General features: G+C 51.3%; 6 protein-coding genes across 6 annotated transcripts; 2 read left to right on the top strand and 4 right to left on the bottom strand.

The window, feature by feature from the left end:
* Window positions 1-2,782: 2,782 nt before the first annotated feature.
* On the bottom strand, window positions 2,783-3,516 carry BJX68DRAFT_227395 (uncharacterized protein). The gene has a single exon (XM_071038655.1). The coding sequence runs from the start codon at window positions 3,385-3,387 to the stop codon at window positions 2,905-2,907; it is 483 nt and encodes a 160-aa protein (XP_070903817.1). The 5' UTR covers window positions 3,388-3,516; the 3' UTR covers window positions 2,783-2,904.
* Window positions 3,517-7,301: 3,785 nt separating this feature from the next.
* BJX68DRAFT_227401 (uncharacterized protein) lies at window positions 7,302-9,282 on the bottom strand. Its single transcript, XM_071038656.1, has 4 exons — window positions 8,543-9,282; window positions 8,365-8,414; window positions 8,171-8,269; window positions 7,302-8,067 (listed from the first exon to the last, which is right to left on the bottom strand). The coding sequence occupies exons 1-4, from the start codon at window positions 8,658-8,660 to the stop codon at window positions 7,384-7,386; spliced, it is 951 nt and encodes a 316-aa protein (XP_070903818.1). The 5' UTR covers window positions 8,661-9,282; the 3' UTR covers window positions 7,302-7,383.
* Window position 9,283: 1 nt separating this feature from the next.
* Window positions 9,284-11,708, bottom strand: BJX68DRAFT_227405 (uncharacterized protein). The gene is made up of 5 exons (XM_071038657.1): window positions 11,491-11,708; window positions 11,355-11,386; window positions 11,170-11,249; window positions 10,999-11,080; window positions 9,284-10,933 (listed from the first exon to the last, which is right to left on the bottom strand). Exons 1-5 carry the CDS (start codon window positions 11,570-11,572, stop codon window positions 9,602-9,604), a joined length of 1,608 nt encoding a protein of 535 aa, XP_070903819.1. The 5' UTR covers window positions 11,573-11,708; the 3' UTR covers window positions 9,284-9,601.
* An 86-nt stretch (window positions 11,709-11,794) lies between these two features.
* On the bottom strand, window positions 11,795-17,810 carry BJX68DRAFT_227407 (putative Ras GTPase activating protein; the record flags this gene model as incomplete). Its single annotated transcript, XM_071038658.1, has 3 exons — window positions 13,400-17,810; window positions 13,071-13,349; window positions 11,795-13,015 (listed from the first exon to the last, which is right to left on the bottom strand). Coding segments are annotated over exons 1-3 (5,231 nt in total), but the record flags the coding sequence as incomplete, so codon positions are not given.
* Window positions 17,811-18,393: 583 nt separating this feature from the next.
* On the top strand, window positions 18,394-19,930 carry BJX68DRAFT_227408 (DUF952 domain-containing protein). The gene is made up of 2 exons (XM_071038659.1): window positions 18,394-19,106; window positions 19,158-19,930. The coding sequence occupies exons 1-2, from the start codon at window positions 18,825-18,827 to the stop codon at window positions 19,272-19,274; spliced, it is 399 nt and encodes a 132-aa protein (XP_070903821.1). The 5' UTR covers window positions 18,394-18,824; the 3' UTR covers window positions 19,275-19,930.
* BJX68DRAFT_227409 (uncharacterized protein) lies at window positions 19,904-20,458 on the top strand. Its single transcript, XM_071038660.1, has one exon. The coding sequence runs from the start codon at window positions 20,083-20,085 to the stop codon at window positions 20,284-20,286; it is 204 nt and encodes a 67-aa protein (XP_070903822.1). The 5' UTR covers window positions 19,904-20,082; the 3' UTR covers window positions 20,287-20,458.

The raw sequence follows: 20,458 nt of genomic DNA on the forward strand, positions 1-20,458 counted from the left end.
ATTTCGTCGAATCGCTTTAGCTTGGATGCCCTCGCAGTCTTTTAGGTGGCAGAAATACCTAATCGATTCTCCGTTCATTAGATAGAGTCCTCGCAGAAGGCCGGGCCAAGACAACCATCTGCAAATACGTGGCTATCTAATCAGCAATATACGCACCAGATTAGCAATCGATCTGATATATGGAGTTGCATTCATCATCCGAGTATTCGCTACGTCAGCCGCGGTCGTATACGCAACACCTTCAATCCAATATTAGATCGTGAACCAACCCACACATGTATATACAGATACCTGGCTGGGTCCCATTGTATCTTTTCTCATGACTTACTATTCCTTTCTCTGACTTCGGAGTTTGCGGGATTCGGCGTTCCCTACTAAATACTGAAGTGCTTTCCTGAGGTGGTGGCATTGTGATTGCGACTTCAGGTACTGCATTCTTTGCTTGACCTAGGTAGTCATTGAGTTGGTTGTCTATTGGGTAAGTATTACCTTATATAATGCCTTTGCAGGATGAAAGATGGTCGATAACTACCCCTTCTGAGTATCGGAAGGTGCATCGCCGACTAGCCCTAAGAGACTAAAGTAAATAGACGCAACCACATCGCGGTCCGCGTTGCAAAATCTACTAAGCCAAACCCGATGAAACGCCTTATATTACCCAAGCACATGTCAACTGTATCAACCCCAAGTACCAAGACCGCAAAGAGCAGCGTGGATTGAGTGGCCGCCCCTTCCTCCAGAAGACGTGCCAATATCCCAAGGAAAGAGCAACCCTTGCCGGGGCTGACAGACGTACCTTCCCAACTCGGACGGCGATAGATATGGAAGGGGCGAACGTCGCGCTTTCCTTCAGCTACAAGTGATATTTACGGGAGGAGCGATCCAGTCGCGGAGGAACGTGCCTCCCTAATTGGAGGGCGATAAAGACGGAAGGAGCGACGTGAATTCTGATTAGATAGGAAGTCGCAATGGTGGTCGTTCTTCCTGCAAGCATAAGCTCTAGTCGAAGGAAAGAGTGTAGGTCGTGAAGGTACCTACCTACCTTCCTCATGGAAATAGTATTTAACGCTACCTTGAGGAGCAGCTAGGGGCCCGTGGTCTGTGGCATGTACATACTTTCAATCGGTCCTTTCATTATCGTTGATGATTGATACGTCCTTATTGCGGTCAGCGTACGTTCCAAGCCAGTCCGGGTCGTCCTTTCTCACGGTTCGTTATAATACTCCGTAGGCCCACGCACTTGAGCATGGGAAGCTCCTGTTGCAATACTGCCTGTAACATACTCCTCAGTGCAGCAGCATAATGGTAACTGTAGCACGAAAAAAGCTCAAGCCTCAGAGGACTCTAAAGGCTCAACTCTATAAGCTAGGTTCCTTGCTTTTTGTCATACCCGAAACCGCAATGACCGCCATACCCTGGGGATTTCAAACTTGACGAGAGGGGAAACGGAGCAATAACCACCATGCCGGCCCAGGAAACCCTCTCGAGTACCGCAGCTCTGGAGCATATGTCCTTTGCGGAATTCGCACAGAGGTGTGTGCTGTTTGCCCTAAGGACTGGGATCCCAATCCAGCTAGCTATCCCAAGGCTTGGGGGTTGGCTATTGTTCGATCCGCCGAGCACGCTCGATGGCGGAGATAATCATTCGAACTCGAGTTGAAGAAAGGCATGCTCGCCAGACGAAATATGCCTGTAGGCGCAACCATGAGAGCTGACTATGCATGTACGTGTGGCTTGTGTAGAATCCAGTGGGAGAGTGGCGAGGTTGTACAATTTCATACAATTTCGATTCTGGCCAGCGTACTGCTAGGTTCATATTATATATCAAATCCTTAGTGGCCAGTATTGGATCAGTTTAGAATTGTTTGTATCCTTTACGTGTTCTCTTCTCTATTGCATCCAGGCCGAAGGTCCTGGGCTGGGCCACAAAAACTGCTCTTCAGCACCTACGGTCGCCCAGATTGATACTGCTAGGTAGTATAGTAGCTGACTCTGTTGCTAGTAGTTCTGCCTGTCCTTTAGTGGTTGCCTACCTTGCCGAGAATGCGATGATACTGATCTTTCGCTCGTGTAAACCCTACTCCTAAGCCATGCCGAGGCCACCAGTCCACTAGAGCACGAGTACTCACAGTGAGAACGGCCAAGACTGTGTAGGGAAATCTCCTCGTGCAGCCCGCGGTAGTAGCAAATATCAAGGTCGTTAGAAACCTACAGCTATTTGAGGAATGGCAGGAGCGGCGACTCGGTGCGAGGTATATTATGACCTAGCGAAATGGCCAACATGCGAGCCTGCGCTTTTTATAGAGACCTTTGTCAGTAAACCATCATATCTGTATGTTAGCCACGCAGCTTGGACAGTTTGAATCCTGCAAAACGCCAAGTATGGTGCGCGGTGCTTTTCGGAGGGAATAATAGTGCTGCAAGCTTCTGGTGTATAATCAAACCATGTTATTCCTGAAACAGGGGCGCATCTACGTTCGACGGTCTTTGGTTCAGTCTTGATGGCGCTTGTTACTGGGCTAGAAAGGATGGAGGTACAGTTGAGGGGGCACTGAGGGTGTTGAGGTCGGTGGTGGCGGTTCGAGGGATTGTTTGGGGCGGAGTTGGTTGAGGTCGAGGGACTAGAGGCTATGGACTTTCGTTTACTCGTGCGATCAATATAGCTGAATATAAGCGCTGCCTGCCAGGGGTAGATGCCTGCCTTGGAATGCATCAGTGGTGCTTAGGGCTAAGATGTAAATCCAATCTTTGGTGGAACGGGCTTATGCTATTTACTCGAGCCCTAACTCCCTTGACAGTTGAAACAACTCCATAACAGAGGCTCTGTGACTTTTGCGTTCTCATACGCGATCTTTCGTCATTGAGAAAGCAGTATATATAAACCGTTTCATACAAAATGCCTACTCAACCCCTCTTGGCCAAATTCTTCTGCGCCCTCTCCATCAACCCCAAAAGCTTCTGCACCGTCGCATTACTGTCCAGAAATTCCACATACCGCTCAATCCTCTCCCCAGACTCATCCATCGTCAGAATAAGCACGTACTCGCCCTCAAACTCCCAGTCGGATGCCTCCATCCCCTCATAGTCCTTCACCTCCTCCCGGAACTGGGCTTTGCTCGTCGCCCAGACGACGACTTGGTTGCTCGCCTCACTTTCAATGTACTCTTTCGCTGTAAAGGGGAACCCGGTCATTATGCTACCCAGGCTGTTGCAGAACCCAAGGAAGGATGGCTTGTCAAAGCCGCGTGGGACGTCGAGTGAGCCTGGGCGGAATTCGTGATAAAGGTTGGGTGCAAGGAGGGGCTCGAGGATGGTTAGGTCGAGGGAGGCATAGTAGCTGATAAGCTTCTGAGCTGTCAAGAGACGCTTGGAGGTGTCTGTTGTCATCGTAGTCTTAGTGTATGTGGTTGACTAGAATGTTGTTGTACGTGTGTCTTGAGCACGAAGGAGGTAGATGGCTAGATGCACCTCCGTGATGAGGGACCAATTTATATCTTTCAACTCCATGGGAGGCCTGGCGTTGCCTTTGCACTCTAAATCATCCCTAAAGCAGACCCTATAGCTGCACGCTGGGCATTGTACCATGTGGGTCCTAAGACAGCTGAGCCGTGCGGCTGAGTCCAACGTTGTAGATGGTCGTCGTATGTAGCACGCCTGATTCTAAGTCAAGTCTAGGTACATGAAAAGAGACAGTTCTTGAGAAAACGGTTGATAGGTGGAATCATGAATCCTTCAACGCTGGAGTGGGTAGGTAGCTGTAGTATCTTGCTTAATCTCTGCGGAATTGGGCCCAAATCTAACGAAAGGTTGTCCAATCAGATAGAATCGCCCTGGCTTGTTTTGCAAATCCACGACCTTGACTTGCCATCGCCAATGAATGCCCTTTTCATGGCTGAATCCTCCAATAATGACTGTGGCCTTTCTGTTCGTCAAGAGAAGCGCTTATCGATATGCCGCTAGATCTGTACTCCATTCTTGAGATCATTTCCTCCAGAACATTGCCCAGCACAGGTTCAACTCGGACTGATATTAGTGATCATCAATACTGTGACAAATTTTGTGATTAGAAGTAACATATCGACAAATGCGTTGTTCCAGGGAATCGGTGGAAGTCATTATAATATGTAACTCGACGAGTCTTCCATGGATCTTTCAAATTGACTTCGCGGCGCATATATCCTTGGGGAGACGCAATGACTTCACGGACAATATATTGAAATTGAAGACGAGTTTGTTTCGAAGATACTTGGGTGAAAGTTGAGATACTCGAGATCCGAGAAAATCACGTGTAATGCTTTGTGCCTTGTGGCGCGTCACAGCGGGAATCTGAAACACACTAACCTCGAACAGGCCATCACGTGCGGTTCGTCCAGCAGAGCGAGGAGCACAATCGAAAGGACCATTTGAGGGGATCAGGAAGCGAGATCGGAGATCGAACCTTCTTTGCTCGATTCTTCGGCCGTGATAACCTCTTTCCTTTGTCCAGTGCAGACTGTTGCTCTTCAACTAAGCGCCCTGCATAGCAACACCCCTGCAGGGCAGGAATAGATATCGGCACAAGCGAAACCTCGAGTGACGGCGAACTCCACCGCAGGCCCGACTGCGCCTCGTCACTCGCTGGTCCCTTAACCGCTGCGTTTCGTCTCTCCAGAGTGTCCCAGACTGTCGAGATCGAAGCTGAAGAGAGGCCGTCTGCCTTGTGTGAACGGCGGCTTATTCCCCGGTGAGCACCTGTCTTGTTCAGCCCAGAAAAAGGAAGCAATCGCCTCGCCACCCCGCCGAAACTCTGCAAGCGCTGTCAATTGGACACAGGATACAGCTACTGTGTGTGTAATTAGACGCCCATCCCCTCGTTTCCCACTTGTCGTGCTTTTGTCCCTCTCTCGCTTTTCTTCCTCCCTGTTTCTTTTCCCTCCTCACCTCTGTCCTGCATTGTGTGAGTTGGTAGTCAGCGTCTCTGACATTTACCGGCGCGTACTGACGCTATATTTAGAACCTAGATTTACCCTGGCCACCTCGAACACTCGACCGCGGAAGAAAATCCAATCCGAAACATCTCACTGTACCGACCGAAACGACGCCTGTCATTGGCCTTCTGCAGTTAGAAGGGTCTTTGAGGTTCCTCAGTTACCCGCCCGGAGGGAACCGCCACATTGTTGCTATTCCACGAGAGAGGTTGCCCTGAGCTGTGCACCTGGGTACTTCGTCTTTGCAACGCTGACCCAGCTTCTTCCACTTCTGCGACTCGCTTGCCTTCGTGTTTATTGCCTCTCTCTGAATCTTGAACTACGTGAATTCGTACCGCCCGCGATAAATACCAAGCGTTGGATCGTGCGTTCACGTAAGGAGCCCGCCAGGTTACTACCCTCCTCGCCGAATCGCATATTTCTCAGATCGCCAATCCTCTCCCACGATTTCTCAACCCTTGACTGCGAGGGCGCTTCATTCTCTTCGTACAGGCTGCGGAATTTCGCTATCTCAGTTTGGATAAAGAAAGAGTCGGAATACTTGCAGAATTGTGGGCTGGGGATCGCGATGCGAATCTAGGGTGAACCCCCCAACCACCGTCGCCTGAATTGATAATATACCTTCCATTTTCTCTTAACGCGCAATCACCGGCTCCTGGTGCGCTCCTTCGCCACCTGCGAACCCAATGACTGCCACTATGACTACAACGACTTCCGCCCCTTCGTCACAGCAGGCTGTTTCGTCCCCTAGCCTCGCGGTTCTACCTCCCCTCGTCACTGACAATCCAGTCAGACTGTCGGGTCGCCAACGATCATCTTCGTACGCAAAGGACCGGCTTTCCACATTCTCAAACCTTTCCGTAGCTTCTCAGAACCGCTCACGGCCTGGATCACATGTTTTCCCCATTTTCCACTCTAGCTTACCCTACGCTCTGGTTCGGGATTTCGCATATCCGCCTATCCATCCCTTCCATTACGGCCCGCTCCCGCTTTCCGCGTCTGGGCTTTCGAGCCCTGTGAGCGAACATCGGCGATTGTCCGACCCCCCAGCGTCATGGGACAGTTCACGTGGCCAATGGTCAACGGCGCCCTGGGGCAGTGATCACGGGCAGGGGCAGGGGCACCAACCACTGCCGGCAATGTCGTTTGGTGATGGACCGCCATACAGCGAGGACGAAGACTTGCACAGCCCTGTGTTTTCTGCGCCGCGCCATCGCAAGAACAAGTCTACGGGAACCGATTTGAATGGAGGGGCCAGGTTTTCTGGCGCCAATAGCTACACGAGCCACATGAGCCACCTCCCGGATAATGAGCGTGGGACATTGGTTAGCATGAATGCGGATGGGAGCGAGACATATTATGTGAACGACGAGGATGCCGCGGAGGATGGACCAGGAGGTGATCTTGTCACGTATCCAGCGGATCAGCGCCGATACACCTATATTGGCACATATCATGACCATCAAGGCTACGCGCACGATGCGGGTTTCGAGTCCGAAGAAGACTACAGCGGAGCTCATCGGTACTCGCGCGAGTTCCAGTTTTCCGTCGGATGTCCCGACGAGGAGATGCACGGCAAAGCGGTTGCACTCTTTGATTTCACCCGGGAGCATGAGAATGAGCTTCCATTGATTGAGGGTCAGGTCATTTTTGTGTCGTATCGGCACGGCCAAGGATGGCTGGTCGCGGAGGATCCCCGCACCGGCGAGAGCGGATTGGTCCCCGAGGAATTTGTCCGTCTAGTCCGTGATATTGAAGGCGGTCTGACTTCGCTGAATGCCGAAGCCGGGTACGAAGAGGATGATTGTGTTAGCCCGGACTCGGTCGACTCTCAGCAAGAGATCACCCCTACCTCTCACTCGGCAGCCAACGGGGGGCTTCCGGCCGACATTTCCATGACAGACCCTGCGGACAGCAACGGAAAAGAAAACACAAGGGCTTTGCAAGATGCGGAGCAAGTGCCCAACAAGAAACAATGACCTACATGGAACACCTAGGGGTGATTCGGCATTGATGACCTTATGGTCGTCGAATATAACTTGTCGATCGATGTGATTTCCTTAATGATTCAGAGGTTCCCCGGTTGGAACCTCACAAACCTGCATAAACCGTGATAGAATGGTCATGGCTGGGAATGTCATGAACTGGTTGGTGGGATTGTGCTTAATATCATATCATATCATATTATTTGGGACCCGCAGAGCCAGCCTGCGGTAACGCAACGCTTGTTACGAGAATGATGTGAGAGATTGTACATATTCATTATATCTTTGGAGTATTGTTCAGCGTCAGCGTCGGGAGGTCATCAATATATCATCATATCATCAAGCATTTCATCTCCACCAGCATTAGGAATCGCGTACGGTAATGGTATATCAGGTCAACAGCCTGGGGAGCGCAAATAACCCCATAGCCATCATCCCCGTCTCTCTTCAGGAACAGGCATCTCTGCGATCGCAGCCAACGAGCCCGGTAGCTCCGCCATTCTTCTTACCTTCGTCTCCGGCGCACCCTTTTCACTCCCTGTCGGCGTCGTCGGCGTCATAGCCGTCTCCGAATCCATCTCATGCAGTGCCCGGCCGGACCCATCCAACTCCTGCTTCTCCCTCGACGCCAGCATCGCCGCGCCTTTATCTTCTTCGTCTTCGCGTCCTCGCTCAACAGAGCCTGTCCCCGTCATCGCCCCAACCGCGGTTTCCGTCACAGCTCGGTTATCACCGCCGTCCCCGTCCCCGTCCCCATCTCCATCACCAACATTCTCCCCCTTCCCCGGCAGCCGACGTCTCCTCCGCATCCACCAAACCAGCACAAACACAAGACTTGTCACCGCAACAGCACCCACAATCCCACCAGCGATCCCACCTTTCTGCGAAACCGTCAACCCCGACGATGAGTTCGAATCCGAAGAAGAGGAACCCGTCTCCGTCGGCGATGATCCATCTGTCGTTGATGATGATGACGGCACGAAACTCGAACTCGAACTCGGCGTAAGCGTCGTCTGCGAACTCGTACTCGAAGAAGACGTATCTGTTTCATTCACCATATCCTCCCACCGCACGCAGCAAACGATATAGGTTGGACCTGGGCAGGGGTAGGTGGGCTTCGCAGAAAGGCATTCCAGTTAGTTTCCACTGCTGCATGATTTACATACTAGATGGATCGCGAAGGAAAGGATTGGAAGGGAAAGGAAACTAGGAACATACACCAGACCCCACGACATACTCTCCCTCGCACGTCTGGTTGTTCCTGTTACGGCAGTATCCGTTACCGACGTCTGTGGAGCATTCGCGGTTGAGGCAGCACTATATGATATGGGTCATGGAGATGTTAGTGGATGGGCCTATTTTTTTTTTCGTGAACTTGCGAGTGGACATGTTGTATGTCCGAGAAAACGTACGTCTTCTCCAGCAGTGTCACGGCATTGGTTCGAGTATACGAGCCCGGCACCTGTGTGGGCGGAGCGAGATATTAGCTACGTACACACACAGCGTAAACAACATCAGAGATAAATCTTGAAGAATGCCGAGATAGAGGCACAAACAAAAGAAATAATCAAAATGAGATGAATAGCGTACATCTAGATAAACACTCTCCAGCCCCCAACCCACCCCAGCACGAACTATCGGTGCCCGTCTGGCGACGAGTGATTGAGAAGAACGAGTCGAAGGAGTCGACGGGGTTGAAGAGGCGCATTGCAATTGTAATAGATCGTTGTTTCTTAGCTTGAATGGGAAATATGGTATAAACTAGAAATGAAGAACGAGAAGGAAGAGAATAAAAGTGACGCAAGGAAGGATGCGAGGTCAATATAAGGTACAGTCGACGAATAAGTACAGAGTACAGTACACCACCACCCACCTGCAAAGGAAAGCAGTGCCCTCCGCAGATCACTCACCCTGTTTGTTTGTCCCTTTCCGTCAATGATACCCCATCGTCGCAAATTGCGCTGCAACAGATGCGCATCTCGCACACAAAGTTACCACCCCAGGTAGGCTGAGACAGGAGCAACGCCAATCAGCCCCCGTGGGCGGCGACGCGGGTGCCGATCCTTGCGGCGCCCGACGAGGAAATACGAGCTCTTGGGCCCTTGGAGTGGTCCGTTGGGACGCTGCGGCTGAGTTGTGCAAGCCTTGTCGGTACTCGTATTCTGACGAGGGTGGTGCCTAGTTGGGAGAAAGGTCTCAGGGTGTTTGTCTTGTCTGGTGCGGCTGCTATTCAGGGTCTGCGGGTTTGAGCGTTGCTTGCTGTCTCTGCTTGAGAAAGTCTCGAGGGGGTGGAGGATTCGATTGTGGCAGGACAAGGGATGATCAGTTTGTGGTCTTGGTCTCCGCACCATGCTACAAGATCATATATCTCATTATATAATATAACAGCAAAATAATGCACCAGCAATGGTAAGCCTCCTTTTAGGACAAGATGGGAAAGAAAATGAAACTCAATTTGGTTAAAAAGCAATGCTGAAGAATGACATTGTCAAGTAATCATCAATAAAAGGATGGAAAAGTGGATAAGCAAGCGAGGTTTATTTCCAGCAAACATACTCACACAGAGGATCAAAGATTTCGCGCAACAAAACAAATTTGCCCAAGAATTCTGCAGAATGCGAGGTAAGGTAGAAGAACAAAAAGCAAGACCTAGCCCAACAGGTCGTCGAACGCGGAGCTATTCGTCTTCGCCCCTTGCTGTGACTGCTGTTGCTGGTACGGCGCTTGGGAAGCAAGGCCGGACGATGCGGGCGCACCCCAGATACCTGCACTGGCCTTCTCCTTGGCCATGCTTGCGAGGTTGGGGCCCTTGCTGGCGTTGGATGAAGATTTCTGCAGTCCTGCACTCGCACTGGCTGTTGACCACAGCGATCCGAATGCATCACCGGATGGCTTTGAAGCTGCAGGCTTGCTTCCCAAGGAAGGAGTAGAAGCGCTCATGCCAGATGAAAAAGATGATGTAGTTGGCGCAGCTGGTCGGTTACCCGACGGGGCGGTAGGTGTCTGCTGTGCAACGGAAGTGAAATAGTTGGGTGTTGCGGCCTGGTACCCGGTAGGCTTAGGCTGCGCAGGCTTTGCAGCCTGGGTTGAAAGTGCAGGAGATGTAAGACCGCTGGATGTGGGAGTCGGCGTCATTGAGGTGAACCCGACAATGCCGTTCAAGTTCGACCCTTGTGTTCCTGAAACAGGTCTAGGTGCGGCAAATTGGGTGCTGGAAGTAGTGCTGACAGTCGATGTGGGCGGTGCGATGGAGAATGTGTTGGACGAAGCCGGTGCTGGTTGAGGCGCAGACTGGAAATCATCGAAGTCATCGTCATCGTCGGCCGGGGTGGGATCAAGCATGTTGAGGCCATTGCTGCTACCCACGGGCTGCTTTCCAGCGGCAACAGAGGTCGTTGGCGCAGGTGCGGCAGGGGTAGGATCGTCATCAAGGAAGTCGACCAGGTCGGGTTCGGGTGCCTTTGGTGCCTCCGGCTTCTTCGTGGGCTGAGCACGGGGAGGAGGGCTGGCTGCTTGTCTTCGGGCCGGGGTGGCATCTGCCTCATCGTACTCATCGTATTCATCAAATCGGTTGGCGCGACGCCCGGTATCCTCGAATTCGCCGGTGCTACCTCCAAAACCACCGCCGTCACCGTAGACTCCTCCGCTATATCCACCGAAGGCCAGACTATCACTGCCAAACCCTCCATAGCGGTTTCCTGAGCTTCCCATGCCGCCTGTGGTTCCAGCTCCGCCTTCGAACCCGCGGAACTTGTTGCGGTTTGACCTGGCCTTCTTTCTCTCGGAACGGATCAATTCAACATCGCCTAGGAGCTTGACCAATTCCTGCGCACGGTTACGCACGTTGATTCCCTGGTCTTTCCCGTTGGGGTCGATGTAGTGGAATTGGCGAAGCATTCGAAGGAGGGACAGGTGGGATCGGGCATCATCGACAACTCGCTCCGAGCCGTTCTTCACGAGGAATTCTAAGAGTTGGAGACCCTAATATCGGCAACGCTCCCCGTCAGCTGATGTTGGTGAGACAGATGTTTGTTGCCGAGCCGTACCTTGTAGATTTGCCGCCACTCTTCGGATGTCTTGTCGGTGAATCGCTTGTAAATCATGGGCATAATCTCGTTGAGTAGCTGACTATCAATGACAAACCACGGCGCGTCAGTGATGTTTCCCTAGATCCGTTGCGACACAACCACATGAAGGGGTAAGGTCGGGCAACTGACTAGCTGTGTGTTCCTGTGGCAATTTCCTGCATCAACGTCGTCGACGCACCCCAAGGCTCATTATTCGTGGCTTCTCGGACCTAGCGGGTATAAGTGACGGGTCCCATACCAATCCACCCACCCCGCGACCAAAGAGCGGAGTGTTTCCGACATCGCAACGGGGGATGGCCGGGAGAGCAACCAACCTTGGCCTCCATTTCGGTGTAGTTCATAACAGCTGGTAGATTCAGAAGTATTAGCGGAATCACGATACAATTCCAAATATTCATCCGAACAAAGGAGCCTGAAGTGGAAGGGTTGTGCTCTTGAGGCCGGGCTTACCATTTTGGACCTTGCGCACTCCCGCCTTGAGATCATACAAGGTCAGGTTGCTGACCTGGTTCTTGAGAGAATCGAAATCCATGTTGTGTGATTGTGGAGAAGAAAAACTGGCGCTCAAGTACAATTCAATGGGCAAAAGTCTGCGTAATGCAGACGAAGGAGAAGAGAGGGTTAGCCTGAAGGATCAAGCAGCGGTGGCTTCGGTCATTGAAGGTCCAGCTGGCAGCCGCTGGTTCCAAGTTCACCTTCAACCCCGTCGGGCCCCAAGACTCGAGTCACGTGCACCCCCTGAACAGACACTGGATCATAACATTATATCATTCTTATACCATACATACAGTACATACATTGTTTCATTGAAATCATCACAGAGAAGGTAAGGTCTTGTATCAGAGTGTTCTGATGGCCAGCACGCAGAGAATGAAAGCATAGTCAAGCAAAAGATCGCTAATAGGCCCAACAATCAAGAGAGAAAGCTATCTAGCTGGGCGCTTTTGTCATTGGTAACATGTAATAAGCAAAAGAAAAATTGGGGATATCATCAAGAAGGAAAAATGCAGGGACTAAACAGGGCGTATTCATAAGGGTACTGAAGGACAACAACCTCCCCAAATAGCAACCCAAACACCTGAGGATTACTCATTATAGAATTTCCTCATAATCAGATGCAGAAACAGGTTGACGTTAACCCGCAGGTGTCCGTCGAAAAAGTCAAGGAACTGCATATTGTTGAACTGGGCCTGTAGCAGGTCGTCCAGCGGCACCTGAGCGTTGGCTCCCGGCACCATCATTGGGCCACTGCTTCCATCGAGTGTGAAGACGCCGACTTCATTACTCGAGATGGTGAGATCAACTCGATCCCACTGGCGCTCATTGTAGCCCTTCCAGTAAACGAGGACTCCCTTGTCGGCCAGGTTCCGTGCCGAGTATTTGTACGACCCAAATTTGAACACCTTGCCGGTTTTTTGTAGCTCGCGCTGGTGGTCCCATTGTTTGGTGAAGGGCATGAGGAACCTCTTCTTGCCCTTCTTGTTTTGCAACGTCATCATCGCCTGCTCAATGTAATCGTTGTATGTCTTGAGCTGCTGATCTAACCAGACAGCTTGGTCGTTCAGGCGTGTGAGTGTCATTCGGGCACTTTCGAGTTCGCGCTGGCGTTGGATTCTTCGGCGGTGTTTCGTCCGAATGTCGATAGCGATGGCATTCAAGAGATCCTGGTAGTGATTGTTGCGACTGATCTTTCCGGCGCGTTCAAGCTGCAGAATGTTCTCCAGGGCCGTGCGCTTCAGTTCCGAGTAGCTCATGGATGCAATGTCCACCAGACTGTTGGCTTCAGAGTATGCACTTCGCTGGGTGTTGTGCGCATTTAACTCGTCTCGTACAAACGTCATCCATTTCTCCTCATCTTCCACCGTTGGCGGCGCCACCATGATCTCCATCAGGTTCGCCCCTGATTGTACGCGAATAATATAGAGCACACATCTCTTCGTCTCCATGAACAGAGCCTTGACATTGGCTTCAGGGTCTATGAAGGTCTGTTAGTATTTGTTGCCAGATAAATAGGACTTTTCTTGTCTCACCTTCAACTTGCGCGAGCTTGGGGTTCAATGTCAAGTTGATTTCCGAAGAGTTGACACTCATCAACTCGCTTTCGTTGGATTTGACGTTACCCAAGTCCCGAATAACTTCTTTAAGAATGTCGTCTGGGTTGGCACAGATGTTGTGGATATTGGAAGCCACAAGCTGGTGGATAGAGAAAATATCGGACATCTTGATGTATAGAGTAGGTTTGGTCTTGGCGTAGAGGTCGTTGAATTCATCAATGTCAAAGTAGCTCTCGGCCTCTTGCGTGGAAATCACTGTAGGACGGTTAGCCTCGAATTCAGGTAGTTCGCGTCATTTAACTCACTATCACCCCAGATTTGCCCCAACCTTTGGATAGATTCCGCAATATAGGTATTCAGAGGCTGAAGGTACACGTTCTCTGCACCAAAAAGTCTTCCAGACGACACTTGGGCGACCACCTTGGCAATCTCCGACAAGTTGCGCTTTTGTTCCTGGGTCAACCCCCGGTCAACTACTCCGTACTTTTCAGGCTCAACAATGGCAGGCTGGAAATAATTTCTCCACACCCAATGGCCAACAGATTGAAGAATAAATCCGGGATCCTCGTTGGTGAATCGAGCGAGGAGGCTCTCGTACATCTGCTTTGCGATATAACGGATTCCGAAAGGCATGCGGTACAGGAGCTCCTCCAATGCGGAGAAGAATTGGTCCGCAATATCCCTGAGGTCCTGCAAATGCTGAATAAAAGTAGCTCTTGTCTCGGGATCGCGGATTGCCTCTTCTTTGGGAATATCGAGTCGGCGTCGACTGCGCTTCCCAGTGCGGAGCTCTTCGTTGTTAATGGCGGATCGGTAAATCTGCATTGGGTCGCTCTCCAGGTCAAGCTCGGGGTTATCGATGATATTATCCTTCACAGTGGTGCTGAGGACGTCCCGCATGAACTTGCGGTCTCGAGGGGATTTGATGTATGAAGCAAAGAGTTTGGTCCAGAAAGAGTTGCAACGGAGATATTCGGCGAGGGAACCGAAGCTCTCAATTTCTTCACGAGCGGAACGAGCTAGCAGTTTGATGAGATAGTACTCTTCACGCCTCTTTTGAGAATATCCAAAGAGACCCATCATCAAATGCCGGATCCTCTCATACTCTTTCTCTGGAGTGTTCACTTCACGCAGGCGCCGGAAAAGCTTGGCAAGGTACTGAGATTGGGTCTGAAGGAGGAAGAAGAAAACTTGATACTGCTCCAATTTCCTCCTAGAGGTTTTGTTCAAGGCCTTCAGATCGAACGGGTCCTTTGACGAAATCTCCGTGTTGGACAAAAGATTTCCCACATGACCGCCAAAGTGCTTCTGGTGCTTAACGACTTCATCAAGTGTGATCTTGTTCTTCACAAGGAGGGCAATCTTGATGTCCAGCTGACTGATATACTGCTCGGCCAGTTCGTTCTGCCGGACTTGCTGGACCACCTGTTTTCTGGTCCTCTCCGACTCAATCTCTTCGTCAAAGTCGAATTCGCTGTCGTTGAGCAAGTGCACAAATCCTTTCACGGTGCCCACGGGAGGGTTCTTGCCGCTGGTCAGACTCTTATACGCCTGGCCCTGGATTCTGCCGCGCACGAAACTTTGCGCCTTGATCACCTTCTCCATATTCTCCTGGTAGTAACGACGCTTTTCCTCGAACTTTAGTCTGACCATGTGGCCTCGAATATGAGACTGAAGATCGGTAATGACATCGTCTTCAGCTGCAAGCTCAGCCAACGTCTGGCCAACGTCGACGCGAACTATCATGGCTCTGATATGTGCTTGTAGTTGACTGATCTCCTCATCGCAGTCATCAAGCTCTTCTAAGATACCACCGACCTGGATTCGAAGCACAGCGGCCCGGGCAAGCGACTGGAGTTCTATAATGGCAGGCTCTTGCTGTTGCAGCAGCTCTGAATCGTGCTCCAGACGCTTTCTCAAAATCACGCCACGAGCCATGGATTGGACTTCCAAAATCGAGTCGCTTTCTCGCGCGAGGGCGTCTCTTTGGGAATCCAAAAAAGATCGCGTGGACGTCGCCCGAGCAATGCTCTGAAGGTCAATAACCGAGGAAGTGTGTTGAGTGAGTTCTTTGCGGAGGGAGTCAAGGTCTTTTCTTAGAGTTCCTCCACGGATGAGAGATTGGAGAGTCGTAAACCTATGCTCCTCTTTGACGAGAGAGTCCAGCAGAGCGGTCTGTGCTTTTCTAGCCGCAAAGGCACGAGCTTGAGCTTGGATGGAGATCACAGACGGGGTCTCCGCATCGAGCAAAGAGTGTGTATGCGCGATATCTCGGCGAACGATCATTCCTCTGATAGCCGCCTGGATGATGTCCGCACTGCTTTCAGTCTGCGAGATCTCCTCTTCCTGAGCGGTCAGACTGTGCCGAAGCAGTGCGCCGCGAATGACAGCTTGCAGTTTTTGGATTTCGCACGCCGCATCTCGCGTATCTTCGTACTGCTTCGAGACTTGTGACCGTGCTAAAGCTCCTCGGATAGCGGCTTGAAGCAGCCGCACGTTGTCTTCCGAGTCCTTGGTCGCATCATAGAGATCGTAGACGGCCCGGCGCTGGAGGGCTCCTCTTAGAGCCGCTTGGATCTGCTTGATCCCTGACTCCTGTTTTCGTAACTGGCTCCGGAGATAGTCGGTCTGCGCTCTCGCTCTCGAGCCCCGAATAGCGCTTTGCAGTTTGAGAATATCATGTTCAAGTGCTTGGTAGTTCTGTTTAGTGTTCCTTTGTCGGTGTCGGGCGATAAACCCGCGGCAGAGTGCTTGGAGATTGACCGCAAACATGCGCATATCCATGCGATATTGAACAACCTGTCTTGTCCAGTCACCTCGCAGCCTTGATTGAAGCTCGATGAGCAAAGGCTCAAAGTCCCACAACTCGTTCATCATGTTCCCCAACTTCAAACGTAAAATGGCACCTCTAAGTTGTGCTTGGAATTCCATTATGGAGCTCTCATTCTCGTGTAACTCACGCTGAATCCGATCCTCCTCAGACTCGGGCTCAGGCTCTGGTTCAGGCTCCGGCTCAGCGCCGAAATTGGCAGCCATTCCCGTAAAGCTGGGCATGCTGACGCCCGCTTTGTCAAGACCTTTTTGGGTCTGTTCGAGTTCATGATGCTCGAACTCTAGCTGCCCAACGAGGTTGCCCATTCGGAAGTCCACCAGTCCTTTCTTGAATAGCAACCAGGAAAGTGCGTGAATACAGTGAATGACTTTGGGGATATTTTTCTTCTCATATAGATCGATGAGCTCAAATCTGAAAAGCTCCGGAAGTTCCACTTCATCGAGGAATCTGAAAAACAGTGCGATATTGTCGGAATGCCGATACTGCAGCCTTGCGTTTCGGAAAATACGCAAGTTTCGGGCAGGGTACATGGCCTGGACAACCTCTGCTAATGTGACTCCGTCACGCAGGGCTTCCTCAAGTTGCACAATGGGAGGGATTTGTTGCTGAATAATTTCCTCAATCCACTCTTTCGCTTCTCCAATGTGGCAGAGGTATTCGTATGCCTGCAAAAACTGCCGCTGTTTATCCATCCAATTTCCGGCAGCCCATGCCGATGCGGTAGGCCGCTGGACGGCTTTTGAGCCATGATTACCCGCCACCGAGCCAGATCTCTTCAACCGCCGTCGCCCTTGTAAACCAACCACGGAGGGAGTGTAAGTGTCGATAGAGAAGTCTTCCGTTGCACCAGACTTTGCGAACTTTGACAGTGCACGCAGGTGGCCAGTGGATGATTTCTGAAAAGTTTCCAACTCCGGGGCGGAGAGTGCCGCGGTCAAAGGAGGTGGATGAGGACTGGACAAGCTATGGGAGTGATGTGACCTGACATGAGGCCTTGTATGTGGCGACCCAGAGTGAGGGGAACTAGGCTTCGGAGGTGTCATAATGTTGGGCGATTCCCTTTCCTTGAGTGGTTGGACGTCTTGACTGTGGCCATATCGACTCTCCGGTGTTCGTGGGCGATTCTCCTTCCAGACCTGAGGGTTGTCAAGTGTTTGGCTCCTTGAATGACGAAACGCGGCGTGTTTGCTTGACGGGGGAGAGGAGTTTGGGGCCTGAGGGAGTGGGCGCAATGAGCGGCGGACATTTTCGTATGCTGCGCCCGCATTTGACCATCCGGACGATGTTTCCCGCCCCATATTTTGGAGAGTATGCGTTGTGTTTACCTCGCTTTTGCCTCGCTTGTGTCCAAGTCCAGATACTGACCCGACGGATGCGTTTGAGGATACTGTGCTGGTTCGACTCGGGGTTACAGAATTTGACGAGAGCGAGTAAACCGATGAGTTTGTGGAGGCGGTAGAGCCATGGCGGAGAGGGCTCGGTGTTGGTGTCGGCAGGTCGGTCTGCGCACGACGCAGCGGAGCTGAATGCATTGACATCACTAGCGTCGGCTCGAGGACAGGAATGCGAAATGAAACGGAGGGCAAGCGAAGTCAGTTGGGCGCATTGCCGGCTTCGCAAAGGGAAGCAGTCTAACAACGGCCTGAGGCGCAAGTGTCGGCCGGAAAATGCTGATTCTTGGATGGAATGCGCATTCAAGGGAGCTGCATAGTAGCTCCTAGGTAACGGGAGGAACTGGGCGGGAACACTCGGTTGATGTAGAAACGGGGGGTCTCCGTCCCGCAGAGATGTCCAGATTCGAGCTCGCGAAAGGGGCGAGGGGAAAGAGAGACAAAAAAACGAAAAGAAAATATGTCGTCGAGTTGTTTCAGACTCTAATAATTATTGTCTGCGATCAAGAAGGAAAGAAGAAGGAAGAGTCATCGCAAGTTGGAGGGGAAGGAGGAGAAGGAGTCCCCAGCCTCCTCACAAACAAATTTCCCGATCGGGCATGGTGGCTGGCTCGCTCTTATCGCCGATCCCAGCCACCGACACAGATCGCTTGAACACCCATGCTCAGAATCAGGTTATTCAAGGCGAGAGGACGAGGCGACTGGCTATTGGGCATCAGATTGATTTCGGCAAGATTTCTTGCGCGGCTAATAGACATGTTGGTACCTGGGTATAAGCGGTATGCACGAGGAGTCAGCTGTAGGAAGAAGTAGCTGAGATAAATCATGAGCCTCATATGGAGTATTTAGATCTCAGGTCCATCAACAACAGAAAAAGATCTAAGCACATCGACTCATGAGATCGCCGACCAAATGTTTACTCGAAACTTGATCCGAAAATAAGATCCCTCCATCAACAGTGGGACCGATCTACGGAGTAGCGCTTTGCTCCGTGCGTTAGTATTTTGGCGGTTCCAGCAGTCCATATATATATATTCGTGGGTTGATTTCCTTCAATCATCCACCAAGCTTATCAAGGAGAGAAGCATTATCCTAACAAGCGATATACTACTACACACAATGGTTGCCTCATGTATGCCACATATCATCCCCTTTTCCTCGCACAATTGGGGTGTTTGACTTCGTTGGGCGGAGGGAACTGGCTTTGATATGCTGCGAGATACCGCAGACTGGTCAGCTCATTGTACAATTACCTAGGTAATTAGGTAAAGCCATTGGCTACATGAGAGGACAAAAGGCTGCTGCTGCCCAGGAGCAAAACACGGAGGTACAGAAGGAGCGTGGAAGGGATCTATGGAAAGTCGAAGACCTTCTCTCGGATGGGTGGGACTCGATAAGGCTCGACTTGGCACCCTGTGATCTTTTTCTTGGAATGCTCTCCCACCCCTCATCCATTTCCGAACAAACATCTCACCAACTCTAACAATTGGATTTATTGTCTTTACAATGGCCGGAGCAGAACCCACTTTTCTCTACAAACTTGTCCCCTCGTTGGCACCGGTCCGGGAGCCCATTCCAGAGCGACTTCCCGTCAGTCTCATTGACCAGCAGTCCGGATTTGTACACCTGTCGACAGCACTCCAAGTCCCAAATACACTCAAGCTCTTTTTCCAGGACGAGCCTCTTGTCTATGTGCTGAGGATTCCGTATGATCGCGTGGCCCAAGACATTGTGTTCGAGGACGTCACGGGCAGGCGCGGACCCCGCCCTGATGAGGGTCTATTTCCTGTGAGTATACATACGACTGCGGATATGACTCGCATAATGACGCGGATATAGCATCTCTACAATGGCCTCAAGCTTGGCAAGGACGAGATTGAGAGCATGAGCGTCTGGTCGAACGACGGTGGATGGGAGAAAGCGCTGAACGGGGCAAAGCCTTGGCTCCTGTATTGATTATGGTGATTCGCATTACTCTGCTGCTTCATCCGTTGATGCTACATAGACTTTTATTGCGTCCTAGATATCCCTGATTCTTCGCCTCGGAACTCCTGGTGCATAGCTTGAATTACTGATTGCGAGTGGAAAAGCAATTTCGAAACAGATATTTTCGGGCATCATAGCACGTTTGCAATCTTGCGGCCGTCCAATTCCTATATTCAATGAGGTCTACATTACCGCTCGTTGAGATAGGGTGACATGGTCACGCTACTCGCTGCTCGATGCACCCATGGACCTGCAGCATGCGGCATGGATAAGCTTTATCGGAATAGGACTCCGCCTCATGATGAACTCGATTCTGTGATTTATGCCGGCACCATTCTGTCCCCTGCCAGAAGAACCAACTATTGCGATTTTCTATAATCACTCTCTTCAGGCTACTGCAAGTGATCCCACTGAAGCACGCCGCCCGATTTCGCTGTGTCTCTGTCGCCTCAAACTGCGGCGGTGCTTGGTGGGGGGATTGGTCAGCGACTTCCCCTCACACACCGCCTGAAAAAAATCGTCTAGCGCCCAATCAAACTGGGCGAGACCTGGCGGAACTACGCCGGTTCCGGCACTAGCCTGTGCGGCGGAGGTACAGCTTTTTTATCTCTGCTCGAATTTTTTTTCCTCTTTTTTTCTTCTTTCTTTTCTTTGGGAAAGGAAGACCTTCTCCATCAACAGAACGTTTCTATCGTCGATCTGTTGATTACTCTCATTGCCATCCATTCACATCTACGAGTTTTGATAGAGACCGTAGACTCTTTTTTCTCCTCCAAAAATGCCGATTGCCAACGGTGACGCTCTGGGAAGAGCCATGAGCGCCGAGTTCCAGGACTACACTAAGGCTCTGGAGGTCCTGGAAAAGGACTACGCTCAGGATGGTCTGGACGTCGATACCCTGCTTGACTCTGACAAGCACGGTGCTCTGACCTACAATGACTTCCTCGTTCTACCGGGATATATCGGTAAGCCGCCGTGCTGAACCCTTGACTCACGTTCATAACTGAGATCGATGGCAAGGCTTCCCTGCCCACGACGTCACACTGGACACACCGGTCACCAAGCGTGTGACGCTGAAGGCCCCTCTCCTGTCCTCCCCCATGGACACTGTCACGGAACACAACATGGCCATCCACATGGCTCTCCTGGGTGGT

The sequence above is a fragment of the Aspergillus pseudodeflectus genome (assembly GCF_044049435.1).
Source record: "Aspergillus pseudodeflectus strain CBS 756.74 chromosome Unknown BJX68scaffold_4, whole genome shotgun sequence".
Taxonomy (NCBI): Eukaryota; Fungi; Ascomycota; class Eurotiomycetes; order Eurotiales; family Aspergillaceae; genus Aspergillus; species Aspergillus pseudodeflectus.